Here is a 23,326-nt window from a genome sequence, read left to right on the forward strand (position 1 = left end):
AATTATTATCCTTTTTGCTGGGGACCCCCTCAATGATCCCTGGGCGTCCCCAGACCCCCCTTTGTGAACCACTGCCCTACACAGGAACCTCTAATGTACACACACACACACACACACACACACACACACACACACACACATATATATATATATATATGTGTGTGTGTATGTGTATGTGTGTGTGTGTGTGTGTGTGTGTGTGTGTGTGTGTGTGTGTGTATATACATATATATATATATACACATATATATACACACACATATATACACATATATATATACACACACACACATATATATATATACACACACACACACACACACACATATATATATACACACACACACACACACACACACACACACACACACATATATATATATATACATACACACACATATATATATATATACATATATATGCAAACAAACATTGAAACATTTGGTACTTTCTTTCTACAGTATTGTGAAAGTTTTCCCCATTCAATTGCAAAGTCATCCATGTGCAAAGTGTCTTGGAAAAGATAACAGTGGTATTGATCAAATGCATCACCCTCGCGATAAAGAATTGCACACGATGCGTGACGTTTCAGACGTTGAAGACACTCAAGACAGAGGTAGCCCAGGGAGCCAGGACGCACTGCTGCCGGGGTGTAAAGAGGTTTGTGCCCAAAAAAGGATAATTAGGCATTGTGAGTGAGCGGCGGCAGCTGTGCCCACATACAGATTATTGTGGGGCGTCAATCAAATAATTTACCAGCCAGTGGAAAACATTAATCGTGTGTGCTGCAGCATCTACACAAAAAGTAGCTTGATGAGTGTCCAAAGTAGTGGAAGTTTGGAGGGGACGCCATCTTTGGTCCCAGCTCTCCACGTCCCCAACACGGATTGTTTTTTCATCCACATATCACGGCAGTGGTGAATTGAAGGCTAAGGAAGGTATAGTGCAAAATACGCCCAAGTCTTTACTTCTCGTTCGCGTAGGTCGTTTTGTGCAGTACAAATGGAGATGTCTTAAAATGACTAAGAGATCTCGTAAGCTAGGTGTCGAATCTGCAAGCTAGTAACGCGTCAGCTCCAAAGTCCATGCAGCCTGTTTGGCTAGCTAGTAGCACTGAAGACACAGGACGGTCTCTGTGCTCAGGCCAGTGCAGTAACGTTAACATAAAGGTAATTATGTGCATATAACTGCGACAAGTCTACGATAACGGGAAGGTTATCATCACGATCAGCGCATACTGCCCATGCATGTTGTTGTATTAACAATAACTGTTAGCTGCTATGGAAATGATTGAGTAGGCTAAATCCATTCAACGGAATTAAGCATTTTCTGATGGTTAACGTTATTTCGCTGGCTTGGTAACGTTAGCTAGCTAACCCCAAGGTAGGTTTGGATGACTACCTCCTATCTAGCTGTTGACATGAGGTATCTTCCCTTGCCCACATTGTTCATAATTTGTTTGCATGTGTCGCTAATTCACCGCGTTAAACGTCTCAGAATGATCAGGGACTTTACACAGTGAGATCTAACAACGTTAACGCTAGGTGTTTTCTTTTCGCTTTTCTCAGAGATGCTCCTTTGAGCACTGCTGCTCTGTTGGCAACTAACTGGCAATCAGTGCCTTGTTTTGACACGTCAGGATAACTAGAAAGCTAGTCTACTATTAGAAAGCTAAACGTTAGATGCCTCTGTGAAAGTCAAGTGGGGACACCGGGATACAGGCAAGATCTATGCAGTTCGTCTGCTTTGGTCTGTGTAGTGTGCAGCATGCATGCGGTAGCAGTGCACAGACACACACAATCAAAGAAATGTGTGTAATGTGTATTAAATGTGTGTGAAAATACCTAATTGGTATTTGTTAACCTTATATAGTTGACAGTTGACACATTGTTAGACATGGCGCCCTTCCCCAGTAGTTTTCCAGGGATGTTATCATGATAACCTAATAGCTTTGAGAAATGGAGGTGGTCCTTGAATTTCTTGGCATTATCCAAGTTTCATGCATCAATTGCCCTTAATCAGTGTTTGCTGCCTACACCAGAATGACACTTGTAAACTCCCAGATAGGAACATGGCTTATTTCTGTTCTGCATTGTTGAGTTTTGTTGCTTAGCCCACTTATGCTCAGAATCTGCTGGCTCAGGTCAGAGATTCTAATGACTTTTCAAGTGTTTGCCATAAACAGGTGGTCACTCTGCTGAACAGCATGGGGTATAAGGGTTCAACCGCTTGCTTCTCCAGGGGCTTGAATATAGATAATAATAGATGGTTGCTTTGTTCTTCATGTTTCAAACAAAAGGAAATCATCCCTCCTTGTCAAAGTAAAGGCCATAGCATATTCAGAATGTAGCCTAAAACTGGGATAAGCATGGCTTCTGGATGAAATTTATGGTTAGGTAGGTCTCCCATCTCAGCAACACAAAAACTCAATTGAAAACATCAACTGTAGTAGAAACTAAAATATCTGGCAGGATTATTAAAAAATTGTTAACTGACCTTATTGTTAACATTTGAATCCCTACATCAGCTACTTTGAGTGAATTGGTGTAGAAATAATGAGGTTGAAAAAAGGCAGAGCAAAGGGGAACACTGAAAATACTAGTTGTTCAATCACAATCTTGGCACTTGTTTGCCTGTCAAACCATAGTGATGATATGAAAACATAGTTTGAAATTTCCTTTTGTTTTACTCGCAAAACAACGCAAAATTGTCAGAAACTAAATTAGCTAATTGCACATTGCAAAAACACAAGTCCTAGCCTGTGATCTCTCAAGCCAAATAATGATGATCTTGTATTGGAGACAGACATTAAATGTTAACAAACATGCCGATATCATCATCATCATCATAACTAAAAGGAAGCATGTGGGCACTGCATTTTTTGTCCCATGGGCTCTGCAATTTTTGTCCTGTCCCGGAAGTGATGTCACTCAACTGGAAGTGATGTCATCAGTCATTGCAGAGAGCAATTATGCATTTTGACATCACTGATGATGTCATAGGCATTGTGACATCAGTGATGTCATAATTGCAATTGTGATGTCATCAGTGATGCGAAGTTGTGACATCATCACTGATGTCATAAGAGCAAGTGAGCCCACACAGCGGTCGAGCTGCAGGGCGGGCGAGGGAGCAAGTGAGCCCACACAGCGGCCGAGCTGCGTAAGCGAGCTGCAGGGCGGGTGAGCATAGGAATCGAGCGCGCTGCGTAGTACTATACATTTGCCCACCTTAGGTACTGAGGCTGGGCATTGGGCATAGAGACACTGCGGAGCGCGTCATCATTCAGAAACCACACCCAAAACGGGGGAAAACAGAAACCCCCCCTCCAATCCTGGCGTTCTCCTATGTCGCGTGCATGGTTGCGTGTTGCACCAAAAGATTGTATATATTACGGAAGATGAACACTCCAACTTAACTTCCTTGACAGCTAGATCCACATTTTTCTTCTTGCCAATTCTCAATGGCTTCCTGGTTTTGCTCAGGAGTACAAAACAACTTTAACTGCCGATTTTTTACATTTGTTGTCTGCGCAGCCCACCACACAACAGCTTTTAGCTATATTTAATTCAAGGAAAATGACGCTGGTGAATGGGAGTGAACGGAGCGATTTCCCCTGTGATGGGCGTAGCCTATTTCATGCAGTGTCTCTATGGATGGCATGGTAGTTAGTGAGTGTTAATGTTTGCATTAATCAGATCCACAGGTGTTACCAGAACACTGTTTTTAATCTTTGGCAAATGGCCATGGTATGAAAGGGATATTAACCGTAGCGGGGCAGGGTCCAAGAGTCTGTGTGGAGTGGACCAGATATTTTGTAATGCTAGTCCAGGAAATCATATATATATGAATATCGGTAGGTCTATGTGATCAAATTCATTTTCAGGGCAGGGAGACTGACTTCTGTGTAGTCGTGTTGTGCTGCACTGCTGCTAGACTTTGGCTCTTGGTCACATTCAAATATGTTTGTTCTATATGATCAAAGCTTAATTGAGAATCATCACATGGGTTTCACACTTTCACTGTTAATTGATTCATAATACAGTAATACAGAACAGAGATGAGTGATCACCAGGTTAGTTCAGTGAGTCAAAATTGATTTATAACTAGAAATGGACCCTTTTCACGGGGGCCATTTTGTGTTGAAAAGGCACAGGTGCAAGTAAAACAGTAATGAGAGATTCCAACTTCCAATCATGGAAGTTGGAAACCCTCATTATCAAAATGGCCCCCGTGAAAAAGGGCTATTGACCGCGCTCCTTTCTAGCATCGCTTGCTGACACGCCCGCTGAACTGGCAGCGCTCATTTGTACCGTATCTCGTTGGTTGCCCTTGAGGTCTCGTCCGCTTCGCGGGCTCGCAGACACAGCTTGCATGCTCACCCTCATCAGTATATAAAATTGGTTGGGCAATATTTGTTTGACTGCTTTTGCTGCTAGTTGTTTGTAGGTTGGCATAAGGTACAATATACTGGTTAAGGTTTAGTGCTTTGTGCTTGATATTCGTTCGTTCGTTGAGTTGATGTTAAAGGAGAATTTCGGTATTTTTCACCTGGACCCTATTTTTGTAATTTTTTGTACAACGACACAGGCTCAGATTGTTATTGTAAGAGAGAGAGAAAATTAAGACTGGTATTACCTTGCAGTAGCTTGTTCACCCCCTCTGTTGCTCCTCTGTCTCTCAGTGCCCGGCTCTTCAGTTTGTATCCGTTCAATGTTACTCATTGCTCAAATAAATACGGGCTGCTAAAGCCATCTATCCAATTAAAATTCCTCGTCCATATTCTCAAAATCAGCTAAATATTCATCCATAACTTACATAATCTTTCAGCTACGCTTTCTTACAGGCAATGTACACCAGATCCGTTACGGCTGCGTTGCGGATCCGGCAAAAGTGACGGATCGACTCTTGCCCATGTTAATTGATGGGCGATACATGCGGTACGGAAAGATTACACACCCGTTCTATTTTTGTCGGATCCCACATACCTCTGACAGATTATATGAGTGTGGGTCTGTTCACAGCCATACCGCATCTGTTCCGGAGGCGGTGTACATTAGCCCTTAGTCCAAGCAAAACATGGCTGCTCCCGGCTTGCTCCACGACAGCTGACAACAACGCAACTCTTGCGAGACTCATGGTACATAGTCCCAGAGACATCGAAGCAGGCAGTTGGAGGTAAATAGAAGTGCTTCCATTTCTCTCTGTATCATATAATAATGATATGAGCCTGTGCGCAGCAGAAATAAGCTCTTTACAGGACGTACATGCACGGTGCCGCTATGCCCCATCCATCTCTGTTGCAGCCTGTTTGCATGGCTGGATCTCGCTCAGTCAATACTGCATCAATTTAAAAAAAATCTGTTCTAATTAGTTGGTTAAACATAAAGAAAATAAAAATAATAATAGGTTAAAAATACTGACATTCTCCTTTCATTGTCCACAGTGAAATGTCCATGTTGTCTTGCTCACTTAGGCATATTTGTTTCGCACTCAGCGACTATGCACTCGTAAGGGTTACGCGTCACGCAAGCAAGAGGGGCAGCACGGGACCTGGAACTGGGGGTAACTCGCCATTCAAAACAATGAGCGCGGATGTGAATTTTGTAAACAAGACATGTACTTGGTCTGAGCTTTGGTTTTTTGCCCGAATATTAGAAAAGACCCCACTGATTCATAACTGGTCTAAAGTCATGTTATAGCAGTCGGACGCAGTTAGTTACAAGCAAGACAACAGTAAAACGGGCAGGTTTTTGGATTGAGGAGCCCCGTACCCGCAGCAAAAACACCGGAAGTAACTCCAGAGTGACCCTTGAGTTGATTTTGTTTGTATGAAGGCTAAACACATTTGACAGCTAGATTGCATCTCATTGAAGGACTAAAAGTGACTTTGTGACATTGGCCATTTTGTACCTTTTTGTTGCAGCCTCTGATCAGGCTGGGGCAGCCTCATCAAATAAAGAGGATTTGATCACCTGCTGCTTGGTGACCTTTCTTTTGCTAATCTGTGAAATGTGTCATGATATTTTGCAGTGCTTAGTCAATAATTTTATTTACTAATTAATAATTAGTAAATTATTTACTGAGTACATCATACCTGTCTACATGACATTTCTCAAGTTACCTCATGTTACACAAGCCTGTGTGCTGGCCACTGTAATACAAGGCACAATATTACGCCAGGCTATATTCTGTCAAACTCTAGTGTAGACACTGCTCCCCCCCGCCCCTACAGTGTATATAAGGAACAGCTTTCCTTTGAGATATTTTGATTTTTTTTGTCTGATGCCGTTTTTAGTATGTTGTTTTACAGCAGGGGTGCCCACACTTTTTCAGCTTGGGAGCTACTTTTAAAATGACCAAGTCAAAGTGATCTACCAAACATATTTATTTATATATATATACACTGAGTATACAGTGGAAAACAGTGGAACAGTGGAAAAACAGTGGAAACAGTGGAAAAACAGTAATAAAAAAAAAAAAAAAAAAAAAATCTCTCCCCTCAATGCCATGCGATCGACCACACTACCTTCGCGATCGACCGGTCGATCGCGATCGACGTATTGGGCACCCCTGTTTTACAGTGTGTAGAATATCGGTCAGACAGCTCATGGTCCCAAACCATACTGGCCAACTCTAAGATAATATATGAATACCTTGTCCTTGACTGGAGGTTCTGAGGAATGACGTTTCCTGAAGGTGTAGCCTACTGTACATGCATTGTGAAATGGTTTGTAAATTTGAAGTTTAAATATGCTTATTTGAATGTACAGTATCAACAAATTGTGCACAAATGCTATTTGCATTTCCACAATAACCCTTTACTTATCAGGCATGTTTTTAGGCCAGTGGTTTTGAAATACAGGTGTTCTCTGTTCATGTTTAGACAGCCACGGCACTGGCACATTTTGATTAGATTTATTGTCGTCCATCTATCTTATCTAGTGGACGTTCTTGGCTGTGTTTCTCTGGAGTTTCTGTGTCAGCTCCCTGGAGCACCACTGCATTTAAGTCACTCCTACCTCACAGATGAGCTGAAGTCACATTCATCTTTGGACTATTAGATGGTACTGTAGCCTGCCTTTTCCCATCTGTAGGGCATATTTTGGCTCCTGCTTTTTTAGGTCTGGGTATCGTTGAAAAATTGTCGATACCGGTACCAGTACTTTGACTTCGATACTCGTTCCGTAACGATACTTTTTTCGATACTTTACTCTCTGTAATAATACAAAAAGTAATTTCGGTTGTAAAAAAGTTATTTATTTAGAACATTATTTTGTAATCTCGTGCTTGTATGCTGCATTCGAGGACAACTCAGAAAGACGAGATGCGCTCGCTCGTAGATATTGGAATTTGGTGAATCGATACTCGAAGTGAATCGATACTCAACAGTATTGACTAATTCCGTCGATACCATAAAAGTATCAAAGTTCGATACCCAGCCGTACTTCTCATTCACCCATTCTGCAATCACTTTTTTGGGAGAAAGACCAGGGACCAAATGTATAAAACTGTATATATTTAGGTGTAGAACTCTGTAAGCCCAAAACTGCTCTAAGTAAAATGTCACCCAAATTCACACTTACATTCTCTTTTTTGCCACGCCACGCTAGTCAGAGTCAGAAGACTGCGTGCAGTATGCATGGTGTGAGAGATGTGTGCCGATGCACACATTCTCACGGCCCGGGAGTTTTATAAATGAGTAGGGGTGCTCCGATCAATTTTTTTTTGCCACCGATCAGCTATGAGAAATATCTGCCCGACCGATCACCGATTTCTTTTTAAGCAGCTATAGCAGTCTATTATAGAACAGTTTCCATTTTACATATAGGCCGACATTTCCCTTGACTTATTTAATCTACCTACCTATATATTTCTTACATCTTTGACGACTTAGACAAACATGCACATTTTTCTCTGCCTCTTATGCCATCTACCCTTGGTGGTGGACAAAGGCTGTGGAAAGTGGTTGAAACATTGACTCATACAGTGAACTGTTGCTGCTCCTCGCAGGCAGCATGGAGGAGCTGCACAGCCTGGACCCCCGGAGACAAGAGCTGCTGGAGGCACGCTTTATGGGCGGGGTCAGCGGCAGCACCGGGGGCAGCACGGGCAGCACCAGCGGGGGAACCAAAGTGAGTGCATTTAGGTTGACGTACTTATCTAAGGCCTAGTCCAAACGTACACATGGGTCTTTTAGAAAACGCCCCCCCCCCCCCCCCCCGCCATAATAACTGCATCCACACAAGCACTGCTTTAGAAAATCCTTCCTTCCACACGTGAACGCAATTAAGTTAAAACACTAACGTTACCGTACGCCGGTAAAGGCAAACCCATCACCCAGAAACACCAGCTAGTGAGCTAGCTAGCTAACGCTGGTACGTCCTCCACTTACGCGGTCAAAACGGGTAGTAAAAGTTTGTTGCCAAGCAAACAAAGCAGTGCTGACTTGTCCTCTTGTGAGAGGTGAAGCGTGGATCTTATCCGCTCAAGTTGAACTATTTTACACTCTGCGCGAGCAACTGTTGGGGTGAGTGTGGAATCTGCACCCTGTCATAGGAAATGAGTAAGGGATAATCAACGACTAGGTGTGCGTTATACGAGTTGAATGCACAACGTGGAGGCAAATATGATTGCCTCTGCGAAGTGCGTTAAATCGTAGAGCGCACACCTCTGAGTTGATAATCCCACTTATACCATGGTCATTTGCCAACAATATAAAATAAAAGCATTTGTGAATTTCTGGTGGAAGTTTAGCAATCAAAATCTTAATTTTTTCACAAGCCATAACTCTGTTTACCTAGCAACACTTGGGAAACCGCCTAAAACCTGGAACAAACGTTAGCAGCCCGGCAGCTTCTCATGCAATGGAAGGGTTGTCTGCTCTTCCAGTAATTAGGACGAACCTTGGATACGCGCCGGTATGGTGCAGGGAAGCTAGATGCTGAGGTAGCGAGTTGAACAAACGTTTACTGTGCTGTTTGATTAAACAGCTGTGCAGGTTGGGGAGCGGGTGAATTTACAACATGTGATTAGACTAAACAAGTATTCACCCAGACCATGGTATAATACCGTTTGAATAGTTTTTGTGTTCTCGTCTGGACAGAGAGATTTTAATAAAACACGGTTAGTGTGGATGGGATTTTTTTTATTTAATTTTAATTTTAATTTTATTTTGACAGAGGAGGAAAAACTGTTGTTACAAAAGAAAACTGGTATGTGTGGACTAGGCCTAAATGTTAGTGTGCATTAATTGGTAAACAAGCAGAACACATTTTTAGTTTCATGTCTTATGTCCCCATCCTAACCTGACTCGGCCAGATGGGGCGGTATTGAGTTCACAACAGAATGTGAAGCAAACCCATCCATCTGGCAGCGTCAGGTTATCCCCGTCCAGCTTTAACTACCAAAATAATTATTGACTGAATGACTTTTGTTGTTTTAGGGCCTGAACAACAACGAATGTTCTAATCACAGTTTTGGAAGTCTGGGATCCTCAAGCGACAAGGAGTCAGAGGTACAAGTTGGATGTGTGTGTGCGGGGGGGTGGGGGTGGGGGGTGGATCTTAGCCTGTATTTGCTGGTTGGTGAGGTGGAAACTGAATTGTGTTGTTTTCCCTAATGTTGGATCTATGCCAAGGGGCAATAAAACATGGAATCATGTTATTACCAAACTGTCCTCTTTTTGTGAGGACATTTCACGCCAAAGTTTCTAAGAAAAAGTCGCCAGCCACCACCAGGGTTTCTGATCATTTTCACTAATCTTCCAAGACCCACAGAATATTTTCTTCTATGACTATGCAAACACTGAATATCCCAAAAGAAAGAAGAGAGCCTTTACTTTCATAGGGGAAAAAAGTTTGATTCTACCTTCACCTGTTCTATAGTTATCGACACTTGAATGTATGTAGTGTTCCCCAAAAACATCCGTCTGTCCCCAAAAAGCTGAGAAAAATGTATTTTTGTAAATGAGAAGTCATCTTCGTGGGTCCTGAACCAAATCACATGTCTCTGATGGTGGATACTGGCCGGTGTTACACCAAACTATGCAGCCCATATGATTTGGTTTCCCTTTCCACCCAAACGTACCTCTAGTCACAACTTTTACCGTACCACCGGGGCGAGGAAGAGATTCCCCCGCACTCAGAGAGGGGAGGTGGGGGTCACACTCTCGTCTTGCCCAGGGGCTTCTGGTTCTCGGTGTGAGGTCTGGGGCTCATGTCTGATGGCTGAAATTTACACGGTCTGAGGGCTCACAAAAACCGGATGACTAATCTACCTGAGAGGAGAAGTGACTTGTGGACGTTTACCAACGTCTGGTGAAAAAAATCCTTCAGCATTCAGCTTCTGACAGCGCGTTGCCTCGGTCAAAGCTGCTTGGTGCAGCAGGCTGGAGCTGTTTTATGGAGCTTTTTCTGACGGGAGGTTGTTGCTTTTCTCTGTTTCCTGGTTTTCGTGGACAATAAGTGTCACTTCTGTGTAACTCTGGAAGTCCAGTAGCATTTTATAAGGTGAGTAAGTGAGCCATCTATCATCACATGACCGTGAAAACACGGATTGACGTGATATCACGTCAATGGCGGGGAAACGTCTTAATAAATGATGTAAAAACACGTCAATGGCGGGGAAAGAGTTAATTGGGTTCACCTAGCGGGTATCTAGACTTCATTTGCTTTATTATTATAATGATCATTATCATCCACATCCATTTTGTGACTCATCCTCCTCCATAGATGGCCCGATGCAACTGCTTGGTAGCATTGCCCTGGGCTAATTACCGTAATACCAATGCTGGTGTTCTTAGTGATCGTGCTGTGCCTATGATGGTGGGGTCGCTCACAGAGGAATGTGGGCATGGTGATGGAAGACTCCAGCTGTGAGGTTAACTCATAGTCCTGCAGCTATATCAGCAACATCCGACCTGTAGGGGACGGGTTGCTGCGTTTCATGCTCCTCCTTCAATCCCCCCCTGTGTAACTCACCCCCAGGCTGCTGTAATGAGTCAAGGCCGTTGGCTCTCTTGAAGGGGAGAGAAGAGGAGGCTGGCAGAGTAAAAGCAGCTCTGGCCTCGCCTGGCCTCCTCAGTCGCTGCTGAATCTGCACAGATGTCATCCTCACAGACACCCCCTCACCCCCATACGTCAAACACACCCTAATGATGCACCATACGCTGCACTCCTCACAGACACCCCCTCACCCCAAACACACCCTAATGATGCACCATACGCTGCACTCCTCACAGACACCCCCTCACCCCCATACGTCAAACACACCCTAATGATGCACCATACGCTGCACTCCTCACAGACACCCCCTCACCCCCATACGTCAAACACACCCTAATGATGCACCATACGCTGCACTCCTCACAGACACCCCCTCACCCCCATACGTCAAACACACCCTAATGATGCACCATACGCTGCACTCCTCACAGACACCCCCTCACCCCCATACGTCAAACACACCCTAATGATGCACCATACGTTGCACTCAATCAGATCAGCACCTGTCAGCAGATTCCTCGGCTGCATTGTTTCTTTTCTCTTTGAAGAACTCAAATGATATACACTAGCTCTTCAATGTTCATGTGTTTCTTGTAGACCTTTGGGGCAAGAGTGTATTGGTAATGAAGTACTGCTTTTATAAAGGCTTTCTTTATTGTTTTGGTCTTAAACTCTTTCTGTCCTTTACTTTGTATAGGGGTCAGATGTGAAAAGAGGCAGTTCTCCTGCTTATTCGGTAGGTATATGATCAAATCTGAATAGGAGTAGCCATATCTTGATGAGACAGTTGTGTTATGCAATGTTATGTTCAATATCTATCTTTCAGACCCCAGAGAAGAAACAGTCAGAATCAACTAGAGGCAGAAAGAGGAAACCAGATAACCAATCAGAGAGCAGCCAAGGTGAGTGTCTGGTTTGGTTATAATTTGGTTGTGGATCATTGCAGCTTGACTGAAATATTGTAGTAAATGGCAACGCTCTGTGTTCTCCTTCACAGGGAAATCCATTGTGCGAGGACCCAAAATTAGTGATTACTTTGATGTGAGTCACTCGTTTGGTATCAAAGATTTCATACATTGAAAGGAGGTGCTCTTTCATCATCAGCCATAATCCACGTCAGAGTCCTGTCTCTAAACTAACAACCCTGTGGCATCAAAGGAGCTAGTTGTCTTATCTGCTGTTGCCAACTTGTCTTCTCTTTGCCTTTTTAGTTCCAGGGAGGAAATGGGTCCAGTCCTGTGAGAGGTCTCCCCCCTGCGATCCGGTCGCCCCAGAACTCACATTCCCACTCCGCTCAGGGCTCTGTAAGTTATTCCCAAACCTCTGCTCCAAAATCCATTTAGCCGCTCCATTTGGCTTTGTCTGCCGCTGCTGACGGCGCTTTTGTCCTTTTCTGTTGCAGGTTAGACAAAATAGCTCATCTCCCACTAGTCCGTCTTTTGGGGACCACATGATGCATCCAAAGCAACTAGCAGTCAAATGTGTCCAGGTGAGGAGGGGGACAGTTTGACTCTTGTTAATCCTTCTCATAATGTATTTGCCACGTTCAAGGTTGCTGAGCATGTTTTTGGAACACGTTCTTAACTTTGTTGTCTCCCACCACAGACTGACCTTACTGGGTTGAAATTGGCTGCCCTTGAAAGTACTAAGAATCTAGACCTTGAGAAGAAGGAGGGGAGAATAGATGATTTGCTAAGGGTAAGGAGAAGGACTTGTACACTATTTACTACCTTGCAGACAGGCTTAACTGACCTGATGGATTACTGTAGCACAGGCTGCTGGACCTAAACTGATAAACGTGACCTAAATGTTAAACAGGCCCTCATTTCGTCAGCATATCCACATTATTTACAGATCTGAAATAATTGGTGGATTGGGTGCATCTGATATTATATTGCTGAATCAATTAAGTCACCCCCCCCCCCCCCTCCGCTCCATAGGCAAACTGTGATCTCAGGAGACAGATAGACGAACAACAAAAATTACTTGAAAAGTACAAGGAACGCTTGAATAAATGCATAAGCATGAGCAAGAAGTTGCTCATAGAGAAGGTAAATAAAGTTTTTCCCCCATACGCTTTTCTAAACTTTACATTTGTGTGTCTGCGCAAACCTCTATGCTAACGTCTACTGTGTGTTGTTCAGAGCACACAGGAGAAGCAGGCATGCCGGGAGAAGAGCATGCAGGACAGACTACGTTTAGGCCATTTCACCACAGTGAGACACGGAGCCTCCTTCACCGAGCAGTGGACAGACGGCTACGCCTTCCAAAACCTTGTCAAGTGAGCGTCTTTTCATGACATTGTCTGTATTCTCTTTCTTATTGATAAAGAAATACTCCACTGTTATTTCAATCATCAGAGACCAGTGGGTAAAATTTAACAAGCAAGCTTTATTCAACAAATGGCATGGCAACTAATTTGGCATAATGACTCCATGATAAGATGTCGCTCCTCTTGTGGTGAGAGAGGAGGGCATCGGCTCACACTAGGATAGAGAATCCCCCCAGATGTCATGGGCTGATTGGCTATTGAAGATGGGGTGATATATCTGGTGACGTTACTGGGTATTCATTCTTGAAACTCGGTCCGAGAGACCCCATTACTACTAATGATACATTTAATTTCTATTCTCTTATTGTTAAGGAAAGAATTCACTCCTATTACTACTAATAAGGATAAACTTTATTTCTATTGCAGCTTTTCAAAAACAAAATTGAACGGTTCTTAAAAACGGTTTTAAGAAATTATTTAAAAGGGTGAACGGATTTAGCTAGCTCAAACTCCATGGGCAGGTTGTTCAGCGGTATAGGGGACATAATGGACATGGATTAAAGCCAATTTATACTTCTGCATCAGAAGTGTCACTGTAGCTGCGCCGTAGTTGTTTGCCTTGCGGTTAACAGCGCATATAGCAATGCAAGAACTGTGATTGGCCCACTTTGTATTTCCTCCTACCTGTATCAGGTGGATTTCGTCCACTGATATTGAAGGCAATGGAGCAGATCAAAGACAGACTAGCTGAGGAGGTTTGCAAACATAAATTTGTACGACATCTCACCTCCGAGTTGTAACTACTAGATGTCACTGAATTTGTGGTGAGAAATGTTTCAGAGAAGGCAAACTGTTATTAGTTCGCCACTGCCATCTCTAGTTTCGGTGTACGCGCAGAATCACCAAAGCAGAACTGCAAATACTCACACCAGCATAGGGTGTAGCAACGGCGGCACTTTGACGCAGAAGTATAACTTGTCAAATTGCGTGTTTTGTTAAGATGTAGTTTATTGTTTTGATGCCTTGAGCATGGGTGGAATCCACTGTCCAGAAATAGTATTGATTTCAATGTTTTTCATCCGCAGACAGCAAGAGTGGATAAACCAACAGAGAGAGGAAATTGAGAGGCAGAGAAAACTTTTAGCCAAGAGGAAACCTCCATCCTCAAGCAACTCCCAAGCACCGACCACCAACTCTGAGCCAAAGCAACGCAAAACCAAGGCCGTGAACGGAGCAGAAAGTGATCCCTTTCTAAAGCCCAGCCTACCTCAGCTGTGAGTCCAGGCCTTGTATAAACATAGAGTAGAGCAACCACTCTCCAGTCAAAGGCAATGGATAAGATTTACTCTATGGGTTATATTCTGTATTGTTACCAATCATGATGACAATTTGAAGTGGAAATGTTTCTTTTTTTCTTTTTCTTTCTTCCCTTTTTGTTTACATACATTTGCATTCGTTTGAAAAGGAAATCCTTGCAGCAAGTTTAACAGCATGCAACAGGATGGTTACATGATTGTGTAAAGAAAGTAAATATAAGTCAACGTGAAGATACTCTTGTTGACATAATTAATTGCATTTATATTTCTAGATACTCAAAGCGTTTATCAGCCAATACTTTTCTTGTTTTTCATATTTTTCTTATCCTTGAAAGGCTGACACTAGCCGAGTACCATGAACAGGAAGAGATCTTCAAACTGCGACTTGGACATCTCAAGAAGGTTGGTGGAATACTGAATGTAGTAAAGTGAACCAGCACACATTGTCAGAATAGCTGTTTATAGGCCCTGAGGGGAATCTCTCTCTGCACTGCTGGCTGTTCATGTACAAGATGGACACAGGACATAACATGTTCATTCATTTCATAAGTTCATCATAATTCATCCAGGAACCACAATATATGAAAGACACACTGCCCTTATAAACTGTTAAGCAGTTGGATGATGACTGTTATGAGTGAAGTGGGAAATGACTTGGCAAATGTTTGTTTTTTAGTTGTGGAAATGGCTTAGATCATAGATCAAGTCAACTGAATACATATCACATACAGCCCGATCTTCTCGTTTCATGAGCTGAACCATTGTGACTTTGTCTGAATCTCCTCAAGGATGGAGTGAGCCTGTAGTTTGTCCAAGTATTCCTCGATGGATTGCTAATGTACGTATAAGCATCACAGGCAGCCCCCGCCCGACACTCTTACCAAGTCAACCCCTTAATATTGAATACGGAACTAGTCGGCCGAGTAGAGGTGGATTTTGATGAGCTCCCTCTCCTTGTAGTCAATGCTCTGATGTTCCTTATCTCTGTGTGCTTGAATCATTTATATAGGAAGAAGCTGAGATCCAGGCGGAGCTCGAGCGTCTGGAGAGAGTGCGCAACCTTCACATTCGGGAGCTGAAGAGAATAAATAATGAAGACAGTTCACAGTGAGTCTGAAACAATCTCTTAGTACATCAGGTCACGATGTACTGAGGCTGCTGCCCACAGTCATAGTGTTGTTATGAAGTAACATAATGCCTGTGGACTGGACTAATGGGGCATTCCTTTAAAACTGGGAAATGGGAATGTGAGGATTCAAAGGTCATGAGCTCAAACGGTGACGTCACCAGTGCTCGTATTTTCTCTCCCAAACTCGGAGGAGCCTCAGCAGCCCCGACCTCAAAAATCCAAGATGGCTGCTCCGCGCAACAACAGTAGTTAAAATCGTAGTAAATACTGTTTATTATCACTTCTGTCTTGTTTGTGTCATTAAATCAGCTGTACACACAGCACTGTCTAACTGCAGTGTTTGTATGCGCAAAATTCAGCGAAATGCCTTATCAACTGTTATTGCTAACGATGGCTAGCCTGGCTAGAGCTAACTCTGGCTGGTTTCCCGACTGTTTTAATGGAACTCGGGTGTGACATCACTCAACCATGAAATCCTTCGCTCCCAGTTTTAAGCTCATTTCAGAGGTTAAAACGGAGACACATTGATAGTTCTGTCTATCTGTAATTGTTTTCTGTTCTGTGCTTTTGCATCCAAAGATTTAAAGATCACCCAACGTTGAATGAGCGGTATCTGCTCCTACACCTTCTAGGGAGAGGAGGTTTTAGTGAAGTTTACAAGGTAGGTGGATCAAATTTAATGTCCCAAGCTTAAATAAGAAATGCTACACTTAACTAGAGATTATTTTCAATGTGTAAGTTTTTTTTTCTGTGTACTTAACAGGCTTTTGACTTGATGGAGCAAAGATATGCTGCTGTGAAAATCCACCAACTCAACAAGAACTGGAGAGAAGAGAAAAAAGAGAACTACCACAAGTATGTTGGCCCAAAACTTGAAATGCGTGACGTGCCCTCACTTGGGGTAGTAGTAGTTAATTAGTTTGTCTTGAATGCAGACACTTCATGCTGTTCTGTCTCCTCGATGCCCTTTGCTTTCAAATATGTTATTCTGCTCCACAAGCCTAGCGTCTGGCTGTCCAGTGCAGTCTGGAATATAGCACCTTCACCTTTCTACCCAAGCCTTGGCTTTGGTTGCCAACGGCAGCATAATCACCTTCCTCTCCACAGGCACGCGTGTCGAGAGTACAGAATACACAAGCAGCTGGATCATCCCCGAATTGTGAAACTCTACGACTACTTCTCGCTGGACACAGACACGTTAGTCACTCTTGTGCTCTTGATCATGCGCTTACAGCTCTCCCCAGTCGCTTGCTGTTTTGGAGGTGGCCTGCATTACTTTTTTATTCTTTCCCCCACATTCACTAGGTTTTGCACCGTTCTGGAGTACTGCGAAGGCAACGACTTGGACTTCTACTTGAAACAGCACAAGCTAATGTCTGAGAAGGAGGGACGGTCCATAGTCATGCAGATTGTGAACGCACTGAGATACCTGAATGAAATCAAGCCTCCCATCATCCATTACGACCTCAAGCCAGGTAAACTCGCCCTTCTTGACAATAGTGTAGGATTCAGTGAATATCATTCTGCACTAATGAGGTTGTCCTAAATGAGTGGCAGTGATCAGTGGTCTGAACAGTTATCTGACATTGGATCATGCCATGTCTTGTGTAGCGATGACTTATTTTACTTTGATTTTAAGGAAATATCTTGTTGGTGGACGGCAACGCCTGTGGGGAAATAAAAATCACTGACTTTGGTTTGTCCAAAATCATGGATGACGACAACTACGGCGTAGATGGGATGGACCTGACATCACAGGGAGCAGGGACCTATTGGTAAGAAGAAATGTCTAACATGTACACATGCATCACCCGTAACACTAGGTACATGTATAGCAAGCAACTAGTACACACACGAAATGAGCTAAGATGGCTGCATCATGTTCTTGTCTGGCCAGGTATTTGCCTCCTGAATGTTTTGTGGTCGGCAAGGAACCTCCAAAGATCTCCAATAAGGTGGATGTGTGGTCTGTGGGCATCATCTTTTTCCAGTGTTTGTATGGAAGGAAGGTAAGGAGGGCATGTCCAAATTCTACCACCACATAATGTTTCAGTAATTTGTGTCCGATATTAACTGAGTAATGTTCTTTTTCAGCCTTTTGGCCACAATCAGTCACAACAGGACATCCTGCAGGAGAACACCATACTCAAAGCGACCGATGTTCAGTTCCCTGTCAAGCCAGTTACCAGTAATGAAGCAAAGGTGGGCATGTGTGTATACGTATGTGAGCGACTGCTGTGGACATCCTAAAATATCAATCGTACGGCTGTAGTGATTGTTTTTGTTTAAATTGTGTCTTTATAGCTTGTGTTTTTCAAAGGAAATGTCCACTTAACACAGCCATGTGGTTCTTGTATTCCTGGGCCCACGTTGTTGTTTTGTGCATTTCAGTTATTCCGTTGCAGTTATTGGATAACTGTCCAAATGTAGATGACGTGTTGCTACTAAGACATATTCAGTGGAGCTACAGTGGACTTTGATCCCCCCCAAAAATCAGCCATTAACTGTAAACATCAGGTTTTTTTGTCACTAGCTGTGTTCGGAATGGTTCACTCGTTCACTATTCCCCATGCAGTGTTTACCATAGTGAACTATAGGTATATGGGGAACGATCAAAGGAGTTTCAGACACTACCTCAATATTTTTCTCCTTTGTAAACACGACAGCATTGCATTGTGGTAGATGGGGGGAAATGTAGGGTACATTCGCTGTTTACTAGAAATTGCTCTGCATTGTGGGTATTTTACCGGCTTTATTGATCGACTAGTAGTTCCCTGTGAAGTGGACTGCACAGGGTACTGAGCCATATTGCTTAAAGGAACACTCTGTCCATTTTCAACCAGCTTTGTATCATTAGAACATCAGTAGTATATCAGAAAACTGTAAACGGTTTTGAAGTCTGTCATTTAATTTGACAGTTATTGGGTGTTAAAGTGTGGACCAGTGACTTCACTGGTCCACACTAACTCAAATGAATAACTCATTAACTCAAATCAACTCTCAATAACTGTCAAACTAGATGAATGATGAATAGTTTGACAGTTATTGAGAGTTGATTTGAGTTAATGAGTTATTAATTTGAGTTAGTGTGGACCAGTGATGTCACTGGTCCACACTTTAACACTCAATAACTGTCAAATTAATTGACAGACTTCAAAACCGTTTGCAGTTTTCTGATATACTACTGATGTTCTAATGATACAAAGCTGGTTGAAAATGGGCAGTGTTCCTTTAAGATGGCTGAATACCCTGTGCAGTCCACTTCGAAGGGGAACTACTAGCAGATTGGAACGCAGCAGTTGAGAATTCAGACACTAGTACAAAATGGCCAGCACACTATATAGTCCGCTATTTCTGTAATAGGGACCGGTTTCGAATAGGACTAGTCCCTCAGAATCTAAGAGCAATGGCTTCTTTCTAGACTCATTTTACATTGACATTCAACAGTCCTATTCACCTTATGTAGCCACGCCCATTTGACCCGGTTGTGTGGCCGTATCAAAACGTCCGGCTAAAAATAAAATAAAATGAAATGGCTGGCTGCTCCAATATCATCTAACTCTGAATTAACTAATAATTTAGCCAATTGTATGTAACATACCAAATAAAAGCAAATGGCAATGTCTAAGAATGCAACGCCATGTAACTGGCTCGTTGAGTCTCGCACTCCAGGGAATTACGTTAACATCTGCGGGTCTGCGGGTCTTATTGACGTTAGTGGCTTGCAACTCGGAGGAGAGAAAACTATCTGAAGCTTTCTTTGTTGGAGTCCAGGTATGTTTTACAAGAAAGTGCTTGTCATTGTCGACGATAACGTTATCTGACCTGGCTAACAGTGGATACTCGCTTGCTTGCTGTGTACCGGCTCAAAGTAGTAGGCTACGTTCTTTATTTTACCCCTTCACTGTCCGCTCCAAAAACAACTCTTATTTTGTGCCGTGACCGCCGGAAGTGTTAAAAGGACCCGGAAGAATTTGGCCCACTGTAAGGTCTGAACTAGGGATGTTCATTTTGAAAATTTTCCATAATCGATAATCGGTGAAAATTAACGATCAATTATCGATCATATTAATACTTGTATATATATATTTTTTTTTTATTTTTTTATTTTTTTTACAAAATGAATGCCTATGGCAGAAAATACGAAAGACAGCGTGTTCTCCTCAATGAACTCTTTATTTCAATGTGTCTCCTCTCCAACACTGCTGTCCCCGGCGCATGCCAGTGTGAATTCCCCATGTTTAAAACAGTTTTGTTGGCACAAAGGCCCGTGCCCAGCCAGAAAACTAGAGACTATATGAAGCTCCACCTCACGTTAGTCGGCTGTGCAATGGAGTGGGGCGAGGAGGAACGAATTCCACCCAAACCTAGTCAATTTTTTTTTTTTTTTTTTTTTTTTTTTATAATAACAGGATCGATTCCAATCCTTAACGATCAATTATCGATTTTCGACAATTGATGAACATCCCTAGTCTGAACATAAGGTGAATAGGGAGAACGGCATCATAGAAGAGGCAGAGATACCAATGGCAATTTCTCCACCAACAGCAGCTTCAGTACTCCATAATGCAATGCAGCCACAACTTAGATAAGTTGCATTTTGAGTAAGGAGTGTGACTCTTTACTGGAAAAACTCTCAATCCGTTATTGCTCTCTCCACCTACACATGCTAGAATTATGACTTCAGAAGTCAACCTGCAGTTAGTCCCGCAGTAGCCAGCCATCGATAGATCTCTACATCTGGTGCACAACTCTTGAAAAGTGGTTAAGGACCGCCCCCTAAGACCAAAACAAAATGCCTGACAGGGATATGGATTGACCAACCACAGACGTCCTTATTTACATGACGCAAAAGCGGTACATTTTGAACGATGCATGCAGAGAGCTGGACAAAACCTCTGGCAAAACCCGTAAATGTTTACTTGTGATTCAGACCCTCCGTCGCTGACGTGTGCTGTAAGATGTTGGGTCTGACCACGTGAGACTAACCTGCAGTAGATATTTCCACACATATGTTTTATCCTTTCGCCAATAAACTACTACAGTAACGAACTACAAATTGTTGCATGTTAGGGCGTCATGAAATAGCAAGCTTATATCTCAGTGAGTACACTCTAGCAGCTAGTCTAGCTTTATTATGAACTTGGCTATGGCTTCATGTTATCTTTACAAAAACAGAGAGGGGGGGGAATCATCGCAGCTATGTTGGAATCAGCTAGCTAGCTCATTTGATGGGGCTTTACTTCTCGTTTGATCAGTCCACTCTACATCCTGCCGGATTGCTCCATAGTGTGTAGTGTTCTGATCAGTGACACCAAATAAGAGGGAGTTTGAATTAATGGATAAATGAGAAGTGATCTACGGTACACTGAACAAAACTAGAGTAGCCTTGGACAACATTGATGTTTGAGGAGTTTGCCTTGAGGATTTACTTCTCGCACCAGCCAGGGGGAGAGATTGCAACCCACAGCTGAGTGTAACAAGTTCATGTCCGGTCTCTTGGCGGCGTTGTAAGTCATTCTTGGAAATGTAGTAAATCATTAAGTGAAGTAGGGGAGGAAGGTTGTGGACACTTGATGATCACAAAATGACATTGAACATCACAAATTGATATTGAACAGTGTAAGATTGGACAGAGTGGATTTTTCCATCAAAGGAATTGCTGTATTTTCAAAACTTGTTTCTCCTAGTTTGTAACGGTGACCATCACAAGTCACTTGCTAAATCCGTTCTCCACTCCCCACCCCCCAGTCCTTTATAAGGCGGTGCCTGGCATACAGGAAGGAGGACCGGTTTGACGTACGCCAGCTGGGCAGCGACGCCTACCTGCTCCCCCACATGAGGAGGTCGAGCTCTTCTGGGAATCTGCAGATGAATGCTGCCTCCTCCAGTATCATCTCATACTGACCAGCCTTGCACTGTGACGGAAAAGGCAAACCGACCAAGTTGCTCCCCAGGGCTGCTGCGCTCCCAGAGGACCAGGGTGTTTGGGAGAGCAGCAGACGGAGCGGGAAGCCAGAGACGCTGGTGGAGAGTTGTGACTTGGCCTCTCCTCGCCAGTGCCAGGCTTCTAACCGGTGTTTACCAGGACTTGATCAATGAAAGGACATTTTTAACGAACATGGGTAAATGGACCTTGTGAAGGTCCGACAGAGCACTGAAACTGACAAAAGTACCTTGAAGAAAATGTGACTGGACAGTTGTGATTTAGGTGTGCGGATGGGAAAAAGCCTTAAAGGGCCGAAGGGAGACCTGGCAGCCTGCTGTTTAGAATAATTAACGTGGTCCTGCCAGGGTGCAAATGATTCAGCTGCTAGAAGTTAATTTACTGTAAGGAGCAGACGGTCATCGTTTATGTAGAACTACAATGATTTCACTATTGATTTGGCTTTATGTTTTGTTTTCCAAAGTGTTAGGCTTTAATTTGAGTTACTTAGCCATGAGATTAATGTTTAGCATACAAGTGGCATCTAGTGACATGTAGGTCCGGGCAGCATACTAATGTTTAATGCACAGAGTAACCAAATGTAGAAAAATTACAATGTACAAAATCCTATGCAGGAATATTAATAAATGGATGAATTGAGAGAAATGTGTATGCTGTACAGGAGATAATTTTCAAATTTCTGAATTGCAGCAGTACCATTCTGTACAAACGTTAATATTTCCCCTCGTAAAACTTAGTTTCCTGGAGTGTTTTCATTTTGCTGCTTTTGATGTTGCTCTTTTTGAAAGGGCTGTATGATCCACTTTGGGTACAAATTGTACAGTTCTAAGAGTAAATAATAAATAACAGGAACATTTTCAACGTTTCTTCTAAATGCCATTGTACAATAACAATCACCAGAGCTTGACACCTTGGGCCTGTCTGATTCTCAAGTGAACGAGCAATATAGGTGGCATTTCTAGGTAAGAAGCTGTAATTAGGCTGTCTGAAACCAGTTTCATACATAAGTTCACTGAATTTGCAACCTTTCTAGGTACCTGATTATGGATAATTTTCGAGGAACCATACCATGGTACCTTTGTTTTGTTAGGATATCCCATGATACCTTGCGACCCTTCCAATCGACGAAGAACGAAGCGAGCCCGAGCAACTTAATGGCGACGCCCACAAAGCTGACTGCATCAGAAAAAAGACGTTGGCAAAATAACAAATATCTGTCACTTTTCGTTTTTATTCTAGAATAGTCAATAACGTAAACTTTTACTTAATTTCAGTGCAGTCAGATGTTTGTACAGTGTCAGGAAAGTCACTTTTGAACAATAGTAGGAAGCATCTTACCTGACTGTTCTGGACAGCAGCCGGGCTAGTTAGGTTGCTAGCTAACGACGTTAACGTTAGTTTAGAAAACCCGCTCCGCGTGCCCCAAACTTACAGGACTTACACTGTACAGCCAGGAGGATAGCAGCATGGCAGACCTTCAAGGGTAAGTGGAGTTCTGGCTTCAGTCCTCTCCAATCAGTAACGACTTTGTGATCAGACAACACGGGAGGCGCAGCCCATTTGCTCTCTCATCGGTGCTACGACCTGTCACTCATTCAATTTCAACCCGCCTTCAAAACCAGCAGTGGCTGTTAACTGGCACAGACTCACTTATGT

At 43.0% G+C, this 23,326-nt stretch overlaps 1 protein-coding gene across 1 annotated transcript; it reads left to right on the forward strand.

The window, feature by feature from the left end:
- Positions 1 to 813: 813 nt before the first annotated feature.
- On the forward strand, positions 814 to 22,461 carry tlk1a (tousled-like kinase 1a; the record flags this gene model as incomplete). Its single annotated transcript, XM_083639141.1, is given in 23 exon segments — positions 814 to 855; positions 857 to 938; positions 8,014 to 8,135; positions 9,446 to 9,517; positions 11,704 to 11,742; positions 11,833 to 11,908; positions 12,004 to 12,047; positions 12,218 to 12,310; positions 12,409 to 12,495; positions 12,612 to 12,704; positions 12,947 to 13,057; positions 13,151 to 13,287; positions 14,364 to 14,552; positions 14,930 to 14,996; positions 15,604 to 15,701; positions 16,303 to 16,384; positions 16,487 to 16,578; positions 16,831 to 16,920; positions 17,029 to 17,198; positions 17,363 to 17,498; positions 17,621 to 17,732; positions 17,818 to 17,925; positions 21,475 to 22,461. Coding segments are annotated over 23 exon segments (2,298 nt in total). The 3' UTR covers positions 21,631 to 22,461.
- Positions 22,462 to 23,326: the final 865 nt, after the last annotated feature.

Source organism: Poromitra crassiceps (genome assembly GCF_964638095.1).
Source record: "Poromitra crassiceps genome assembly, chromosome: 6".
NCBI classification, from domain to species: Eukaryota; Metazoa; Chordata; class Actinopteri; order Beryciformes; family Melamphaidae; genus Poromitra; species Poromitra crassiceps.